Here is a 17,522-nt window from a genome sequence, read left to right as displayed (position 1 = left end):
ATCTTAGTGGAGAAAAAACTTCCTCCTTTTTTTCTTATTTTTTCTTATTTATTTATTTTTTTTTAAACTATCAGCATAGAAAAGTGTTCCAGTCTGTCTGAGATGAAAAAAGAAAAAAAGCGTAACTTTATTATCCTTTTCCCCCTCTAACGACTTTTTCTTTAAATACAATCGTAAAATACTCCAGTGTGCACTAAAATAAGAACCTACTGAACGTCCAGTGACTGAAATATCCTTTAACACACCAGAAACAATGTTTTAGTTCATTCACTCATCTACATTTACTGAAGATCAAAGGAAGCTCTAACTTATGTCATTATTTTTAACATCTCCACTACATTGTAATATTGTCTCTATTGTCTTGTATTATTACTGACATTAATGTGGATGATAAGTAACCACATTATGGGATATTTGTGATGTTTACAAAGCACATACCAGTCTTATTGTCATGTCAAAACTTTTGTCACTATAGTGTAGACATGGTCTTGTTATGAGTTTAATTTATTATAGTAATTTCATTATAAAAAGTGAAACTCGTATATTATATAGATTTATTAAACACGAGTGTTTATTTTTTTTCCGTGTTGATGGTTATGGCGTACAGCTAATAAAAACCCAAAATTCAGGATCTTTACAAATGTTAAAAATGCTCCATAAATTATTTATTTCGGCTTCTCCCATTAGGGGGCGCCACAGCGGATTACGCTGGATGCCCTTCCTAATGCAACCCTCCCTATTTATCCGGGCTTGGGACCGGCACTAAGAGTGCACTGGCTTGTGCAACCATAATGGCTGGGGTTGGGGTTGGTTCCCTGACCGGGATCGAACCCGGGCCGCAGCGGTGAGAGCGCCGCATCCTAACCATTCATTCATTAATTAATTTTCTCCCGCTTATCCGTAATTCGGGTCGCGGGGGCAGCAGTCTAAGCAGGCCCCCGCCTTCGACTGCTGCCCAATCCTCACAGCACTGTCCCTTACGGTCCCTCCTGCAGGTGGTGAGCCCACGGGAAGGCGGCCCCACGTCACTCCGACGTCACGGACCTTGATATTTCCCTCGTAAGGGACCCCCTGGAGCATAGAGGGTTAAGGGTCTTGCTCAAGGGCCCAAGAGTGGCAGCTTGGCGATACCGGGGCTTGAACCCCAGACCTTCCGATCGGCAACCAAGCGCCTTAACAGCTGGAGCCACCACTCCCCCTGCATCCTAACCACTAGACCTCAAAAGATCCAGTCACGTTCCTCCTCGAGCCTCTCCTCAACCAAAGACAACGTCAGAGGTGTCTTACTTGTCAAAGGACAAAAAGGACTGGACTGTTGCTCAATGGGACAAAGTCGTTTTTTTTAGATTAAAGAAAATTCAGCATTTCATTTGGAAATCAAGGTTCCAGAGTCTGGAAGAAGAACAGAGGAGAGGCACAGAATCCAAGCTGCTTGAGGTCCAATGTAAAGTTTGCAGAGTCAGTGGTGGTTTGGGGAGTCGTCTAATCTGCTGGTGTTGGTCCACTGTGTTTTATCAGGTCGAAGGTCTGCACAGCCGTCTAGCAGGAGGTTTTAGAGCACTTCATACTAACCTCTGCTGACCAGCTTTATGGAGATGCTAAATTCATCTCCCAGCAGGACTTGGCACCTGCCCACACTGCCAAAGTACTAATACCTGGTTTAAGGCCCACGGTATCCATGCGCTTGATTGGCCAGCAAACTCGCCCGGTAAACGGTGTTGTGACCGAGTATTGAGTTCTGTTCATGTTTATACTTTTCAGTAGTCCAACATTTCAGTTTCTCTGTTAAAAATCTTTTTTTATTGACCTTGAGTAATAAAATTTTTTTGAGGTTCTGAATTTTCATTAGCTGTAACCCATAATCATCAAAATGAAAAGAAATAATTTTGATATATTTATATATATATATTTGTGTGTAACTTAAGATGTTGGACTTCTTATTGAAAGGTAATGAGTTTAAATCCCAGCACCACCACACAGCTTCTGCTGGGCCCCTGAGCAAGGCCCCCAGCTCTCATCTGCTCCGCTGTGTAATAGTGTAAGTCTTGCTGGATTTGGGGGTCCACCAAATGCTCTAATTGGAGGATTAAATCTCGTTTTCATCGATTTAACATTAAAAATCCCAGGTTTTTTTTTACAACCACTTTTATACTCAATCAATGAACATCTTTTTCTAATTTCTTTTAATAAATATTTTTATTACAAGTTTTTATAAACACTGTTTTGCATTGACAAAATATCATTTGATGTCGTAAGATCATAAAAACCGGTTCAACTTAAATTCGACCTAAAATACATCCAACACGGACCTGAGACACACAGGAGAGAAAAGAGAACTGAAAAAGAGTAAATGCTACACAGTAGCAAAAAAACTCAATTAATACATACGGTTATGAAAGTGTTAAAGCCAAAGTAAAAAAAATAAATAAATAAAATGTGTATTTTGTGAGCAAATGAGCGTATGTATTTCTCTCTCTTTCTCTCATTTGTCTTTCTCTAAGTCTCTTTCTGTCTGGCTCTTTGTGTCTTCAATTGTCTCTTTCTCTCTCTCTGACTATGTCTCTCTTTATCTCTTCCTGTCTCTCATCTGTCTCAGTTTTTGTCAGTCTCTGTCTCTGCTTGTCTCTTTGTTTGTGTTTCTCTCTCTCTCTCTCTCTCTCTCTCTCTCTCTCTCTCTCTGTATCTCTGTTTGTCTCTGTCTCACTTTGTCTCTTTTTCTCTCTTTCTGTCTGTCTTTTTCTGTCTCTCTTTCTTTGTCTCTGTTGCTTTCTGATTATTTATTTTGTCTGTCCCTTTCTGTCTTGCATTGTCTTTCTATCTGTCTCTCTTTTTGTCTCTTTCTCTCTCTCTTAGTCTGTCTCCATCTCCTCATGCCTCTTTCCGTCTGTATTTTTCTGTCTTTCTTTCCTTGTCTCTTGGACATGAATATACACTATATGGACAAAAAGTATTGGGACACCTGACTTTTCCAGGCGTATTTACTCCTTCAAACTGTTCCCACCAATCTGGAGGCACACAATTGTATTTGAATGCAATTAATTGTTAAAGTTTATATAAATATATAAACATTAAAATATAAAAAACGTATTCATTTCCAACATTTGTGTCTAAATAAACTAGTACCAGGAGGTATTTTTTGATACAGTCTTCTACGCACTTGTGGGTTTTGAGACGTTTCTTTTGTTTTTATGCAACAAATTCGGTAACAGACAAAAACTCACAAGAATTGGACTTATCTGTGGATCATAAGTCCAAATTTCTGGCTCTATCAGAAGAACTGCCTCGTCTCCAAAGTCAATCATGGAGGTGGAAGCTTCATGGTTTGGGGTAGTGTGGAGCAGGGAAGCTTGGAGACTTATTCAGAAAACTGAAAAATACCAACATGGCAACTTTTCCATACTTCACAACCATGCAAGGCCGTCTGGACTGCGGCACGTTGGAAACGACTTGGAGGCTCTGTAAGCTTTATTTAGAGAGCAAACAGTAGTCTGGAGTGATATCTAGCATGGAATCACCTGCCCAGTCATCACACATACATCCTATTGAACTGCTTTGGGATGAACTGGATACAAGAAAGAATTCAATCTCCAACTTGGTGAGTTTGACAAAAAGAAAAGAAAGTGTCCGGATGCTGAGAGTGTGAAGCTGTTCTTCATGGTAACGGAGTATTTTTCAATGAAAAGAACATGCAAAATCTTGAAATTTTTATATTTGTTTTTTCAAAGTAAATATTCATAGCGTTACATTAACCTGGTTTGTTGCATAGAAACAAAAGGAACATGCACACGCCTCTGAAATAACCATAATAGATGTTTTGTTTCCAAGTTTTACAAAGACGCTGTTTTGTGTAACCATGACCTTATATATTAAATATAGTTTTAAAAGAATCATAGATTAATTTTTATTATATTAAAGCAACCTGTACAACATCTAGTCGCTCCATGTCTTTCGGTAGGGGACACAAATTCTTCACAAAACCCTGTTTAAAAAAAAAAAAAAAAAAAAAAAAAGGGAACGGGTCTCAGGCAAGCAAGCGAAAGAGCAAGAGGGATCAGGTTTTGTCTGTTGATGATCTTTCATGACTGGATTTGTGCATTTGTACAAATGAAAAGCATCCTCACAGCCAGGTACTTAAAACGTCTAAAAGGTCCGATATGCACTGCATATAAGATCCAAGTGTATAATTGAGCCTTTAGTTTTCTTGGGCAGAAGTTCAGCTCCGTGTGCAGGCCCCCTCGCAGGCGTCAACACCCTCAGAGAGCTTTTGTAGTCACTATGTTGGTAATCGTCCACGTTTGAGACGTGCACGTCTGCAGGACGAGCTGATAGCCGACCTCCACGCCGCTGCTCCGGACGAGCTCGAGACAGTAACGTGACTCGGTGTTCTGGATTGATGCTCCCTGCCAATGAGAACGAGACGAGATGTTAGAATGCAGGACCATCACCTGCTTAATACGCTTTCAGAGTCCAAAGGAAACAGGTTTCTGGTTTAGGTGTTACTTAAATTGTGTAAAGCACCCACACTGAGTGAGACCAGTAAAGAAAAGCTGATCTAATGAACGCTAAGCTTCATCTGAGACTAACAAGCAGAGCCGGCGGTAATAAGGAAGTTGCTCAGAATCTGTAAAATCCAACTCATGCATTCATGAAGTTCAAGTTCAAGTTTATTTCTATAGCACTTTTTTTTACAACGAACATTGTCTCAAAGCAGCTTTACAGAATCTAAGAATGAAATTGAATGATGTGTATTTATCCATGATGAAGTCTGGGATGACTGTGGCAAGGAAAAACCCGCTTATGAGGAAGAAACCGTGAGAGGAACCAGACTCAAAAGGGGAACCTCATCCTCATTTGGGTGATATCAAGAGTGTGATTATAAATCTTAAAACAATACAAAACACTGGAGAACCACCATGAGCGCCAGAGTGTGTGATTATGAGAAATGTCCTTTCTACAGTCTCATACAGTCAGTTGACGTTGTGGAACCAGGAGCTACTGAACAACTCATAAAAACCCAGGCGTTCAGCTATTAAACACTTGATGAACCGCAGAAGAAGCTCACTGAAAATGTTATAGAACTTTAATGTAATAATTATAATATTTTTTTAATTTAATATTTAATTTGTTTTTATTTCGTTTATTATTATTTTTTTTTTTACAAAAAAATTATTCTTCTGATTGTAATTTAACCCCCTGCAGTACCCCTTGGACCCTATAGGAGTCTCCAGACCCCCGGTTGAAGAGCCATGCTCTAAGTCAGGGGTCGGCAACCCGCGGCTCCGGAGCCGCATGCGGCTCTTTCATCCCTCTTCTGTGGCTCCCTGTGGCTTTGGAAAATAATGAGTACTTAATTAAAATGTATTTTATTTTAGTTCGTTAGTTTTTAAAATGTAATTCTAAATTTGAAGATTTTGGTGATCTTGTAAAATCTAAATAAAACGTGTTAAAGTTTTTTGTCGCTTTTCATATGCGTCACAACCGTTAATGTGCGACACCCACCGGCACACAACTTCTAAAACTTTTCGACCCCAGGTAGGCCAACTATGGAGAATTCTAAGAAAAGTGTCTAAAGAAAACAGAAGGTTTAATGCTACGTGGGCAGATTCATATGCTTTCACTGTTGACCAGACTGGTTTACCAGTATGCTTAATATGTAATGAGAAACTAGCAAACAACAAAAAGTCAAATGTCGCAATTTCAATTTAAATGTCAAAAGGGTTTTGTGGCTCCCAGTGTTTTCTTTTCTGTGGAAAACAGGTCCAAATGGCTCTTTGTGTGGTGAAGGTTGCCGACCCCTGCTCTAAGTTAACAAAGACAAGACAAAACTCATAGAAATTTAAGAGCGCATTAGGAATTGGTGCCACAGGGGCTGGAATGGGTAGGAAGGTGGTAGTCCAGTGGTTAAGATGTTGGACTGCTGATCAGGTCATGAGCTAAGCTAAGCTGCTCCTGCTGGGCCCTTGAGCAAGGCCCTTCACCTCCAGTTGTATGAATGAGAAAATCCTTCGCTAACCCTAACCCTAACCCTAACCCTTAAAGAAACTTCACAAGCCTATAATACGCCACAAAAAATACGCAGATCAGGTTTTCGAGACTAATCTACAGTACGTTAATACAAAGGTCATTTATTTGAAGGTCACGTCTGACAGGTTTTTTCACGTCCCCCCTGGTAGACCGATAGTGAAGGGAGCACTGGGAATATTCACACCACGTACAAGCAAATTTTTGTTACAGGAAAATAAGGTAAAATGATATGAAGATGAAAAACACCCTCGAGGTAACACAACACCTGCTTCCAGGAAGAGACGTACGTTCTAATAACGTCTGCGATGCTCAGAAGCGAGAAGGGAACGTAATTAAAGCAGATGTGTAGAAATGTATCATCAAAATATCCGAATCCGATCCGTGCGCACGCATGTTCCAGCGGAAAAAGAAAAGATTTCACAAACCTCTGGCCAGGTTTGGACATTTTATGAAGATTTATGCGGCCGGCCGTGTAATAACGAGGCAGCTCGGGGAAAAGCAGCGTTTAATGAGACACTAGACTGGAGAAAAATAATGGCCTTTAATGTGCAGCGAGAGCTGATGACCCTCTCGAATAAAAAATAATGACTGCTGAGGTCTGGAAATACTCACAATTCACAACACTCACAGCAACCCAGAAGTGCCGTGTTTACTCTGTTACTGAAACGTTATATGTGCAGAGGTTTTTGGAAACCATAAGATGTATAAATCCATATCTGAATTCTGAATCTTGCGTTTTCTCTCATTATAATAAATTACATTAGAAGAGAAGTTTTTTTGCTGTGAAAGTGCAGAACTCACATTAGACTCAAGTCATGGACTGAAACAAAGCCGAGAACCACATAGTTTAGAACTGTTGTGTAACAGCTATAGGAAAGCGTTGGTTGCTCTATTTTCTATCTGCAATAGAGTTCACAGGCCTTGTATCGCAGTGATTGACAGGGAATGAGAAGTATGCCCCACCCACGTGTCAGGATTTGACCTTGCAATCTTCTAAAGCCGGAGTAATTTTAGTTCCTTTTCAGTCTAAACACTGTTGTAGCTGAAACCACTAAAGCTCACGCTCCAATTGGTTCGTCATAGCGTAGAATCTACAAACCCACGGACATTTTCATGTTATGTCCTCTAGGGTTAGGGTTAGGGTTACCCTAACCCTAACCCAACAGAGAGGGGGTCCCCAGCAGACTCTACACTGGTGTCCCACAAGGCTCAGTACATGGTCCCTTTCTTTTCTTCCTCTATACCCACTCTCTTGGTGAAGTCATATCCCCACATGGGTTTTCTTACCACTGCTATGCTGATGACACTCAGCTCATCTTCTCCTTTCCTTAATCAGATACCACAGCTTCTGCTCGGCTCTCGGCATGCTTGGCGGACATATCTTCATGAATGAGTGTTTCCCTTCAAGGACAAAAATAACCCAGCACCCTTTTACCTATGTGGCCACTCCCCACACGGCACCACGCTGTCTGAGATCCTCCAGCACTGTTTGATTGGTACCACCTTCACTCAGGGGAAGAGGCAAGTATACTTCAAGGCTCTTCTCCGTTCTGGCACCAAGACGGTGGAATGAAATTAGCATAGATGTCCTGAAACACTTTAATACTTTTCCAGGTTTGATTTGTTTTAAAAAAGTAAAAAGATTGTAGGCTGCTTTATATTAATACAAAAAAAATCATCTTTATTTTTAAACGCACCTGAGTGAAGAGCCAGGAAAGCTTCATGTGCTTGTTCCAGGCGTAGCTGCACTCCAGCAGGCGTGGACGCCCATTCACGTCCACCAGGCACTTGTTATCGTTGTCGTCAATGGTTGGGCTCAGGACGCCGACACGTAACTGCCCCGAGCTGGTGTAGTACACGTTCTGAAACAACATTTCCAAGCATTTGACGCAGGAACAGTGAAGGTGCCGGAGGTGGTAGCTCAGTGGTTAAAATGTTGGACTTCTAATCAGAAGGTTGTGAGTTCAGATCCCAGTACCACGAAGCTGCTGAGCCCTTGAGCAACAGCTCAGTTGTATAAATGTGATAACTGTAAGTTGCTCTGGATAAAAGATTTTTCCAAACGGTAAAAAATACACAGGATAAATTAATAGCAAAATATATAAAATTTTTTACAACACGTTTAAATGTTTTCTAGAATGATTATGTTTTACAGTAAAAGCTTATAGAAAAGGCAGCTTCTTACAGAACTTAATGCAAAACATTGGACTGCATTTACTGCCCTTTTCCAGTACTACATTTACAATGCTCTCAGACCCCCCAAGTATTCAGACCCCCTTTACTTTTTTTTTTACATTTTTGTATGTTAAGCCAAGCTTCCATGGGTTTTGCACTAACTGAGGAGAGGCTACTGTCTGGCCACTCTGCCATGAAGCCCTGATTGGTGGAAGGCTGCAGTGATGATTGTCCTTCTGGAACTTTATCCCATCTGCACACAGGATCTCTGGAGCTCAGCTAGAGTGACCATCGGGTTCTTGGTCACCTCTCTCTCTAAGGCGCTTCTCGCCCGATTGCTCAGTTTGGGCGACCAGCTCTTAGACGAGTCCTGGTTGTGCCACAATTCTTCCATTTGAGAATTATGAAGACCACTGTGGCTTGGTTTGTGCTTTGATCTGATAAACTCTAATCAAGGTGTAGAAACATTTTAGGAATGATCAAGATAAATAGGAGGCACCTGAGCTTATTTTCAAGTGTTGTTGCAAAGGATCTGAATCCTTATGTACATGTGATATTTGAGTTTTAATTAAAATTAATCTACAGACATTTCTAGAATTCCATTTTTCCTTTATGGGGTACTGAGTGTTGATAAATGAAGAAAATAATCTGGATTTGAACGATGGTTGCATCAGACTGCAACATAAAGTCATTGCAACAGTAAATGGGATCTGAATACTTACCAAATGCACCGTATACGACTGGGTTAAGGGATTTGAACTCATAACCTACAAATCAGAATTTCAACAAATTGAATGCACTGTAAACCCAACATTAGAACGGGGTCTACAGAGATTTTTTTCACCTGTACCTTTATGCATTATTAATACAATCCATATTATTAATTCAAAATCCCGTACAATAATAACAATGAAAGAAATACAGCTCCAGGAATTAGGGAATGATTTCCTTCTTTCTGCGCTTATAAGTCCACAGAAAGCTATGTGCTAATTGGAAGCATCCTGTAAGCCAAAAAAACCCCTTAAATCCTCCAGCGCTTGCTTTGTGTTTGATCAGGATCAGTAACGCATGTGTCTTCCTTTCGCTAAACCCAGAATGCTAACGTGTTAATCTGCGTGGATTAAAGAGGAATTTTCTGGAACGATCTCTGGTAGATTTTTTGTTAACAAACACCTCGTGTGGCTGTGAAAGAGAAGCATCGTCATTTGTAGGTGTTTTTTGGCTGCATTGAATAGTTTACAAGGAAATCTTTAATCAGTGTTTAGATGTACGGTGTGAAAATATTTGATCAAAGCGAATATAAGACAACAAACAAATCCCAATCGCACATAAAATCCAGAGACATTGAAAAAGTCAGTTGATAACATACATCTATCAGGAAATGGAGAGCGGCAGCTTAGTGGTTAATATGTAATGCTTTTGATTGAAAGATCATAAGTTTAAATCCAATGGGTCCCTGGGCCCTTGAGCGAGGCCCTGAACTCTCAAATGTTCTGAAAGTCTGTATTCAGACTAAACTGACATGTTATATTTGACACGATTTACATACCCAAAGTTATCAGCCATATGTGGTTCTTCCCCAAACTTTTACCACAAAATTGGAGCCACACAATTGTGTAGAACGTCTTTAGATGCTGTAGCATGAAATGTTCCCCTCACTAGACCCAAACTTGTTCCAGCATGACACATGGAACAGCGGTGAACCGGCGACAGGGTCGTGGGCGGCTGAGGATCATTGATGCACGTAAGGAGTGAAGGCTGGACCGTGTGTTCTGATCCAACACACGAGCTCCTGTAGCTCAAACTGCTGAGGAAGTTCATGCTTAAAGTTAATGATCGATGAGTCAGAACTGTTTTAGCAGCAAAAGGGGACCAACACAATACTAGGCATGTGGGCATAATGTTAGGCCTGATGGGTGTATTCGATAAAATAAGTAAATATAAGATGATATAAGATTTTATTAATGAAAGACAATTCTTTTTCCATAGACCGCTTTAGATTACAAGAAAAATAAATAGAAATAAAATATAATTGAAAAATAAACAAAATATTCTATATATACACAAAATGTATTTAAAAAAATACCAAATGTCTTATGAAGCACATGGATCCTGGAGGAACATGGTTCCGTTTCAACGTGTACTGTATATGGTTTAAAAAATCCTGCACTGTTTGCATCTATTCATATAGTGGTATAGGTATTGGACTTTGTATTTGGAGGTTGTGATTTCAAATCCCAGCTGCACCAAGTTGCTCCTTCTGGGCCCTGAGCAAGGCCCTTAAACACATAGCTGCTCAGTTTTATGAATGAGATTAAAAATTCAGCCTCGGGGTAACTATGGACAATCAACTGTCCTTCTCCTCACATGTTGCTAATGTGACTCGTTCCTGTCGATTTCTTCTCTACAACATCATAAGGATTCAACCATTTCTGTGCACACAGGCTCCCCAGGTGCTTGTTCGGTCTCTTGTCATTTCGAGACTACTGCAGTTCTCTGCTGGCAGGTCGACCTCTTAACGTTATTCATCCACTGCAAATGATCAATAATGCAGCTGCATGACTTGTTTTCAATCTGCCCAAGTTCTCCCACACCACCCCACTGCTGCTCCCACCACTGGCTTCCAGTAGCTGCATGTATCAGATTCAAAACACTGATTTTTGCCTACAAGGTTAGAAATGGACCAGCACCATCTTAGCTCAGAGACCTCATCACACCTCACACTGCACCACGCTGTCTGAGATCCTCCAGCACTGCTCGACTGGTACCACCTTCTCTCAGGGTAAGAGATACAGTGAGGAAAATAAGTATTTGAACACCCTGCTATTTTGCAAGTTCTCCCACTTAAAAATCATGCAGGGGTCTGAAATTGTCATTCTCAGCGACAGGCCAGAAACCTGACTGATCTAGAGAAGATCTGTGTGGAGGAGTGGGCCAAAATCCCTCCTGCAGTGTGTGCAAACCTGGTGAAAAACTACAGGAAACATTTGACCTCTGTAATTGCAAACTAACAAATATTAACATTGACTTTCTCAGGTGTTCAAATACTTATTTGCAGCTGTATCATACAAATAAATAGTTTAAAAATCATATATTGTGATTTCTGGATTTTTTTTTTTAGATTATGTCTCTCACAGTGGACATGCACCTACGATGACAATTTCAGACCCCTCCATGATTTCTAAGTGGAAGAACTTGCAAAATAGCAGCGTGTTCAAATACTTATTTTCCTCACTCTAAGTATACTTTAAGGCTTTTTTCTGTTCTGGCACGGAGGTGGTGAAATGAACTTCCCCTAGATGTCCGAAAAGCAGAGTCACAGGCTATCCTCAAGCGACAGTTAAAGACCTACCTCTTCCTGAAACACTTTTTAACACTTTTCGAGCTTGCGTTGTTTAAAAAAAAACCCAAAAGATTGTAGGATAAGGTCGTCTGTCAAATGCCAAGTACCAAAACTGTTCACGGGGCAAAAACTGTCAGATCATCTATGTTTAACTTGTCAGAAAGCTGGTTCCTGCATGTTGTTGTTTAATGGTTTATAATTATAAAATTGTGAAATTGTGAGTCTTCTTGTGTACACCACATAATGATTCACCACCTACTCAGCAGATCAAGAAGCTCCTATAGCTCTTGAAGCTGCTCAGGAGGCTCAGTGTGACGACACCTTCGCACTCTTCATGTTGTGTTTTTTTTTATTTCCTGTCTTTCTAAGTTCTAAAAGTTGCTAAATTGTTCTGGTGCCCAGTTTGAATGAATCTGCGCACCATCCGCCGTCTTCATACTGTACCGTATGAACACACTCTTTTAACCGTGAAATAGAGAACTGCTGAGACAGATACTGATCCTGCTGCAATATTTATGAGGACAGTTTTAGGATCCAGGCATCAAAGACACCAAAGTCAGCTGTACTTCCCAAAAATACAATGCAATGCGTTAAGGACCTGCTTTCTATATTCAGATGCGGCACAGTTTCCCGCTGAGAGTTAACTTACTTGACAGATCCGAGTGCTTATTGATCTCGGGTGTCTGGCAAAAGCACTTTCTGTCATTCTGGCAGTAATATACTGGATTCTGAAGGAAGCCTTCCATCTATGACATGTTCAAAAGCAATCAATAACCCGAGCTGTATACAGACACTTGAGGTTCGGTTCACGTTCCAATTTTAAACTTCAGACACAAAAGGCTGAAAGGTTCATTTAGAGGTAGAGAAACAATAAGAAGCTCCTTTAAGGTGAAAATATAAGAACGTGTTAAAAACAAAATGGGCTTGTGGAGATGTTGCGGGAGATTTACAAGGAAAATCCTTGTGAATGTCGTCTGATGTAAAGCCTGGGGCTTGAATATGAGTGTTTTTCTGTATGCTGAATAGGTGGAGAGTATGAACTTTCTATACCAGCAAGTCTAACACAAGTGTAGCAGCAAATCACTATCAGGTTTTACAGTAATATCCCAAGGTCAGTTGGAATACAGGTAGCATTGTCTTGCTCAAATATGCAAGGCCTTACCTGAAAAAGAAGTTTTTGAATGGTAGCATTTGTTGCTTTAACACATTTCATTTCATTTCATCTTCTCCCGCTTATCCGTAATTCGGGTCGCGGGGGCAGCAGTCTAAGCAGTTTCCCCAGACACTTCTCCGTGTCCAGGGATCGGGCTGTCAAGGCCCCCGCCTTCGACTGCTGCCCAATCCTCTCAGCACCGGTCCCTTACGGTCCCTCCTGCAGGTGGTGAGCCCACCTGATAACAAGCCGAATGGTCCCTCTCCTCTTTAGTCCAGAGGACGTGGTGTCCATAGATTTCAAAAACATTTTTCCATTTGCCTCATTACATATTAAATGAGCTTTGGCCAAGAGAGGATGGTAGCGTTTCTGGTTCATGTTGACGCATGCCTTCTTCTTTGAATAGGTAGAGATTTCACTTGCATTTGTGGATGACATGGCAAACTGTGTTTACAGACAATGATTTCTGGAGGTGTTCATGAGCCCATGCAGTGATTTACATTACAGAACCATAACTGTTTTAAATGCAGTGCCGCCTGAGGCCCTGAAGAAACTTTTAAGAATATTATGTTCTGTAAATTATTAGAGATTCAACTGTTTTGCAATTTGATGTTGAGAAACATTATTTTGAAATTGTTCCACAATTTGTAGACACGGTCACAGATCATTGAAACTCTGCCAATCTTTACTTTTGAGAGACTCTGAAGTTAAGATGAAATAGTAAAGATACACTATTTATACCCAATCATCTTACTGACCAGTTGTCAATTAACCTCATCAGTTGCAAAATGCTTCACCAACTGTTTAATTTTAATAACAATGACTTTTTCCAGACTTTTTCAACTATTTTAAAACCTGTTGTAGCCATGAAATCCAAATTGACTGTATATGTTTTTCTTAACATGGAAATTTTTTTCAGTTTAAACATTTAGTATGTTTTCTGTGTTCTATGTAAAATTCAAATCATTGCAATTATTGTTTTTATTTACATTTTACACAGTGTCCCAACAGTTTTGAAATTGGGGTTGTATTCACTTGCACTGGATTTGAGTTTTGTTATGGAAAACAACTAACAGAAAGATTTGTGTTGAAATAGTGCATGATTTGAATCTACCATAATGCTTTTTATACCATTTACGTTTTGCCTGTTCTTTTCTATTGTTGAGACAGAAAACAAAAAATATTTGGTCCAATTCGGACAAAAGAAAAACAAGAAATTATCATTTACAGTAACATTGCCATCACTGTACTTCCTTCTCACTCAGGAGTAGAGCAAAACACTGTTCATAAAAAGCAAACCGGAATGAAAGGGTTAAAACAGAAGCCAGTGCGGCGATGTGGAAAAGGCTTGGTGCTTAGTGCTTTCTGCAGGAAAATAAGTGGCACTGAGTGGGTGAAAGCTAGCTTCCTATACACTGACAGAAGAAATGGAGGGTTAAGCACATTATACAACGCCCTCCACAATTACAGGTAGCCTTCAGTTAAAATGAATAGAATAAATGTGTGGTGGAAATGTATTTCTAATTCAGACCTGGGATGTAAAAAAAATTAGAATCTGCAGCAATTCTGACCTTCAGAAAACGATCTACAGAACAGAATGATTGGTGTTAAATTCTGATAGACGATGAGAAAAGGAAAGAAATGATGGTGTTTCAACTCATAAATACAGTAGATCCATATACACACAAAAAAACACTTGGTTGTGGCTGTTACAAGAACATAATTAACAAACTGTGGAGTGACTGTGACCACCATGAATTTTTTTTAAAGTACAGATTAACTAGTCAAACACGTGATCTGTTCATATTTACATTTAATCTTGTGAAACATTTCCATAAAAAGTAAATTTTCAGTCTCTTGAAGCTTGTCAAAAAATGTTGTAATGATTGGTGCAGTAATTGAGGATGAAGATATGAGTGTAGGAGTGGAAGAAAACAAAGAGTTCAGTGGTAGAGGATGGCGGGATCAGTGGAAGAATAACAAAAATGGTGCAGCCAGTGGAGCAGGGGGAGAGGATGAAGAGATCTGTGATGCAGCAGTAGTGGATGGGGAAATCAGTGGAGCGATAGTAGAGGATGGAGAAATAAGTGGAGCAGTGGTAGAGGATGAAGAGATCAGTGATGCAGCAGTAGTGCATTGGGAAATCAGTGGAGCAGTGGTAGAGGATGGAGAAATAAGTGGAGCAGTGGTAGAGGATGTAGGAATTAGTAGGGCAGTGGTAGAGGATGGCGAGATCAGTGGAGCGATAGTAGAGGATGGAGAAATCTGTGGTAGAGGATGTAGGTATACGTGAAGCAGTGGTAGAGGATAGAGAAATCAGTGGAGCAGTCGTAGAGGATGTAGGGATTAGTAGAGCAGTGGTAGTGGATGGAAAGATCGGTGAAGCGATAGTAGAAGATGTAGGTATGAGTAGAGCAGTGGTAGAGGATGGAGAGATCGGTGAAGCGATAGTAGAGGATGTATGGATTTGTAGAGCAGTGGTAGAGGATGAAGAAATCAGTGGCGCGATAGTAGAGGATGTATGGATTAGTAGAGCAGTGGTAGAGGATGGAGAGATCAGTAGAGCAGTGGTAGAGGATGTAGGGATTAGTAGAGCAGTGGTAGAGGATGGAGAGATCAGTGGAGCGATAGTAGAAGATGTAGGTATGAGTAGAGCAGTGGTAGAGGATGGAGAGATCAGTGGAGCGATAGTAGAAGATGTAGGTATGAGTAGAGCAGTGGTAGAGGATGGAGAGATCAGTGGAGCGATAGTAGAAGATGTAGGTATGAGTAGAGCAGTGGTAGAGGATGGAGAGATCAGTGGAGCGATAGTAGAAGATGTTGGCTTGAGTAGAGCAGTGGTAGAGGATGGAGAGATCAGTGGAGCGATAGTAGAAGATGTAGGTATGAGTAGAGCAGTGGTAGAGGATGGAGAGATCAGTGGAGCGATAGTAGAAGATGTAGGTATGAGTAGAGCAGTGGTAGAGGATGGAGAGATCAGTGGAGCGATAGTAGAAGATGTACGTATGAGTAGAGCAGTGGTAGAGGATGGAGAGATCAGTGGAGCGATAGTAGAAGATGTAGGTATGAGTAGAGCAGTGGTAGAGGATGGAGAGATCAGTGGAGCGATAGTAGAAGATGTTGGCTTGAGTAGAGCAGTGGTAGAGGATGGAGAGATCAGTGGAGCGATAGTAGAAGATGTAGGTATGAGTAGAGCAGTGGTAGAGGATGGAGAGATCAGTGGAGCGATAGTAGAAGATGTTGGCTTGAGTAGAGCAGTGGTAGAGGATGGAGAGATCAGTGGAGCGATAGTAGAAGATGTAGGTATGAGTAGAGCAGTGGTAGAGGATGGAGAGATCAGTGGAGCGATAGTAGAAGATGTAGGTATGAGTAGAGCAGTGGTAGAGGATGGAGAGATCAGTGGAGCAGTCGTAGAGGATGTAGGGATTAGTAGAGCAGTGGTAGAGGATGGAGAGATCAGTGGAGCGATAGTAGAAGATGTAGGTATGAGTAGAGCAGTGGTAGAGGATGGAGAGATCAGTGGAGCGATAGTAGAGGATGTAGGTATGAGTAGAGCAGTGGTAGAGGATGGAGAGATCAGTGGAGCGATAGTAGAAGATGTTGGCTTGAGTAGAGCAGTGGTAGAGGATGGAGAGATCAGTGGAGCGATAGTAGAGGATGTAGGTATGAGTAGAGCAGTGGTAGAGGATGGAGAGATCAGTGGAGCAATAGTAGAAGATGTAGGTATGAGTAGAGCAGTGGTAGAGGATGGAGAGATCAGTGGAGCAATAGTAGAAGATGTAGGCTTGAGTAGAGCAGTGGTAGAGGATGGAGAGATCAGTGGAGCGATAGTAGAAGATGTAGGTATGAGTAGAGCAGTGGTAGAGGATGGAGAGATCAGTGGAGCAATAGTAGAGGATGTAGGTATGAGTAGAGCAGTGGTAGAGGATGGAGAGATCAGTGGAGCGATAGTAGAAGATGTAGGTATGAGTAGAGCAGTGGTAGAGGATGGAGAGATCAGTGGAGCAATAGTAGAGGATGTAGGGATTAGTAGAGCAGTGGTAGAGGATGAAGAAAACAGTGGAGCGATAGTAGAGGATGTAGGGATTAGTAGAGCAGTGGTAGAGGATGGAGAGATCAGTAGAGCAGTGGTAGAGGATGGAGAGATCAGTAGAGCAGTGGTAGAGGATGGAGAAATAATTTTTTGTTTCATTCAAAATGACCGGATTTTCTCCTCCACATCTGTCTATGACTCACTCTTGATGCAGGTCATGATGCTTCAGTCACATGTCTTACCTCCATCCACTTCCTTTTTAAAGGGGCTCCGGCCGCTAACACATAATACATTACCACTAAATTCAAACCCCCAAGCGAGCAAAACGAACAAAAAACAACACGATTATTATTATATTTAAAAAAGACCCTTTTTTTACGGTCGTATAATTTTTTATTTTTTTGTATCTACTATAGTGTAGATTAATGTTGAGATTTTGTGCTTGTAACAAGAACATTAGGATTTTAAACTTACACTTTAACCCCCGACGCTCTGCAATGCCTGTTTTTATTGTTACACTTTGTACTAAAAAAATGCATAAATAAATATGCTAATGTAGTTGACATTGTTTACTACAGTGCATTTATAATACTTTTGTGCAAACGTTGCTAATTGGATGAAAAAAGCGTCGGCAGAAACGATGTAGTATTACACTTGGCACAAGTGTGTCTCCTCCTTTGAGCATATTTAAGCACGATGTTAGCAGATGTGATCGTTTCTGCTAACCGAACAAAATGCTAATGAACCTCAGAACCTCCGATGCTTCAGGTTTCAGGAAATCTTATTTTACATTT

At 40.7% G+C, this 17,522-nt stretch overlaps 1 protein-coding gene across 1 annotated transcript in view; it reads right to left on the bottom strand.

The window, feature by feature from the left end:
* Positions 1 to 3,282: 3,282 nt before the first annotated feature.
* Positions 3,283 to 17,522, bottom strand: part of galnt18a (UDP-N-acetyl-alpha-D-galactosamine:polypeptide N-acetylgalactosaminyltransferase 18a) — a gene marked incomplete at its 5' end in the record, with an annotated part of 41,240 nt that continues 27,000 nt past the window's right edge. Inside the window, 2 exons of the mRNA XM_083561774.1 lie at positions 3,283 to 4,400; positions 7,722 to 7,886. Of these exons, the coding sequence (XP_083417900.1) occupies positions 4,254 to 4,400; positions 7,722 to 7,886 (312 nt within the window). The 3' untranslated portion in view covers positions 3,283 to 4,253. The remainder of the gene's footprint in view (positions 4,401 to 7,721; positions 7,887 to 17,522) is intronic.

This window comes from Silurus aristotelis (genome assembly GCF_946808225.1).
Source record: "Silurus aristotelis genome assembly, chromosome: 14".
Taxonomy (NCBI): Eukaryota; Metazoa; Chordata; class Actinopteri; order Siluriformes; family Siluridae; genus Silurus; species Silurus aristotelis.
Note: the sequence above shows the minus strand (reverse complement) of the source record. Positions and strands in the feature narration are given on the sequence as shown.